The following is a 2500-nucleotide window of genomic DNA, read 5'->3' as shown; positions in this document are numbered from 1 at the left end:
CACCAATGACACATGGCAGCTGAGTCTCATTAAGACCTGTGATATCCGTCCCATCTGACACCACACATACAGTTAAACAAAGACACACAGGAGAGTAGAGGCCCAGGATCTTACCTCAGCCTTCTTCAGAGCCACACACACACACACACACAGACAGACGACACAGACACACACACACAGACAACACAGACACACACACACACACACGACACAGACGACACACACTCCATCTTAACTGAACCTTCTTCAGAGCCACCGATGACATACACACAAGACACACACAGACACACACACAGACACACACACACACACACACACAGCGTCTTACCTGAACCTTCTTCAGAGCCACCGATGACACACACACACAGACACACACACACACACACACAGACACAGACACACAGCGTCTTACCTGAACCTTCTTCAGAGCCACTGATGTGTTGTCTAACAGGTACCTGGCCCGGTACACCTCGCTGAACTGGCCCCTGCCGATCTTCTTCTCCATCTCAAAGTTGGCCAGGGAATTGTGCCCCATATCCGGTTGCCGCGGCTTCTGCGAGTCAACAAACAAACAAACGACACAAACACAAACAAACAACAACAGTCGTTATGAGGGGGGAGAGAAAAACAAAACGGCACTTTGTAAAAAAAAAAAAAAAAAAAAAAAAAGTTTTTTAAAATTTAAAAAAAATAAAAGTTTTTGTTTTTTTGTCGCTGCAGTAAAACATGTTGACATCTTAAAAGGAGGGTTAAGGCGGATACCAGGGGAGGCTGGTGGAGGTAGAAATCGGAGGACGGGCTCATTGTCATGCATGGAACTCCCTGTTGTGATGAATAACCATCTCAGCCTCACTAAACAGGACAAGGACTCAGATCGTTCAGATCGTTCAGCTCTGTATATGGATTTATATCTCATGAGGGCATTAAGTCCATACTCTCCAATAAGAACATATATCTCCCTCTCTCTCTCCTTCTCCCTCCCTCTCTCTCTCCCTCTCTCCCTCTCCCTCTCTCTCTCTCCCTCTCTCCCTCTATCTCACAGCGAGGGTGGCGGTGGTGGAGGCGTTGAGGCTTCTGAAGTGACTTATGCTGGACCAGCCAGTGACAAACGCCCCCCCAGAGCTTCTCTTCTCTCCTCCACACGGGCTTCGTGTGGCGCTTCCTGACACCGGCGTCACCCAACGTCTAAAATTAAAAAGAAAAAAAAAAGCTACGGAATGAGCCGGAATTAGCCCCTCGGATATGATGTGTGAAAACACACGAGGGAGCGCAGCGTGACCTTTCCAGCCTTTTTGTAAACTTGGATCCCACCGTGGCGAGGGAAACAGGAGGTGACAGATATCAGAATGCCACATGTCACCAGTGCCTTCTGCAAACATGGCCAGGGGGACGGAGCCTCGCAGGAGAGACGGCTGAGGAAGGAAGGAGCCAGACGAGGGAAATATCACCGCCGCCGCCGCCACCGCCGCCGCCACCGCCTCCACCGCCTCCACCACCACCGTGGCCGTGAAACACAGGAGCTGTATTAGATCCCGCTCACGTCTCTTCAGTTCCCCCGTTAAACTAAGTCGGCATGAAAACAGACCTCGGGGCGAAATGAGAGGACTTTGACTCTCTCACGTACACAATGGGGGCTGAGATCACGGCTGCTACCTCAGGAGGAGACACAAGCCTTTATAACGAGACAGTTTTAATTAACACCAACACACTGACGACTACACAACCAAACATGTCTGCTGATTAGGTGACCAGATATCAGGCCCCATTTTATCTCAGAAAAATTAGGAAATTACAAAAAAAAAAGAAAAGAAAAAAAAGAATTGACCTCAAACCCTGCTGCATAATTTGTGGTCGTCAGTGAAATAATTATCAATTTCTCCAAAAACAAGATGAAGGTATGAGCAATTAAAACCTCTATTCATTGACTACATACATTGGCTACTACTACTAGCCTAATAACGACACCATGCATATGATGGACACACTCTCACACACACACACACACACACACACACACACACACACACACTCTACTAACACTGAGAGTAGCCGAGATGTACTCTAGTACCACAGGACTGGGGGGGGGGGGGGCGGGCGGGGGGGGGGGGGGGGGGATGGGGGGTGCAGATCAAGGGGCAGCCAATTTAAGCGTTTCATTGTTTTTTAAGTTGACAGCCAAGAGAAGAGGCGCGAGCCAACGAGATGCCCCGTCCAATTAACACGAGCGAGGTGTGTATGCTTCAGCATGACACCGCCATCATCAGCGCTGGCTGTCGGAGGTACTTCTGACAGTGCTCATGACACACTCTTTCACTTACTTTTGTTCAGTACAATACTGTATCCATCTGTCTGTCTATCTATCCATCTGTCTGTCTATCCATCTATCCATCCATCCATCTACTTAATGAACTTAATTAATGAACTTAATTAATCTCCTACGAAACATTTAGGCCTACACATTTCATTTTTTTTTTTCAATTTTTTTTAAGTAGAATAAAAC

At 47.7% G+C, this 2500-nt stretch overlaps 1 protein-coding gene across 2 annotated transcripts in view; it reads right to left on the bottom strand.

Moving 5' to 3' along the window:
- The window catches only part of nek7 (NIMA-related kinase 7), a 59189-nt gene that overhangs the window by 32807 nt on the left and 23882 nt on the right, over positions 1 to 2500 (bottom strand). For both annotated transcript variants that reach the window (XM_083670997.1, XM_083670998.1), the window contains one exon: positions 413 to 553. In XM_083670997.1, the coding sequence (XP_083527123.1) occupies positions 413 to 553 (141 nt within the window). The remainder of the gene's footprint in view (positions 1 to 412; positions 554 to 2500) is intronic.

This window comes from Argentina silus (genome assembly GCF_951799395.1).
Source record: "Argentina silus genome assembly, chromosome: 6".
Lineage (NCBI taxonomy): Eukaryota > Metazoa > Chordata > Actinopteri > Argentiniformes > Argentinidae > Argentina > Argentina silus.
This window is presented reverse-complemented; position numbering and strand designations above follow the sequence as displayed.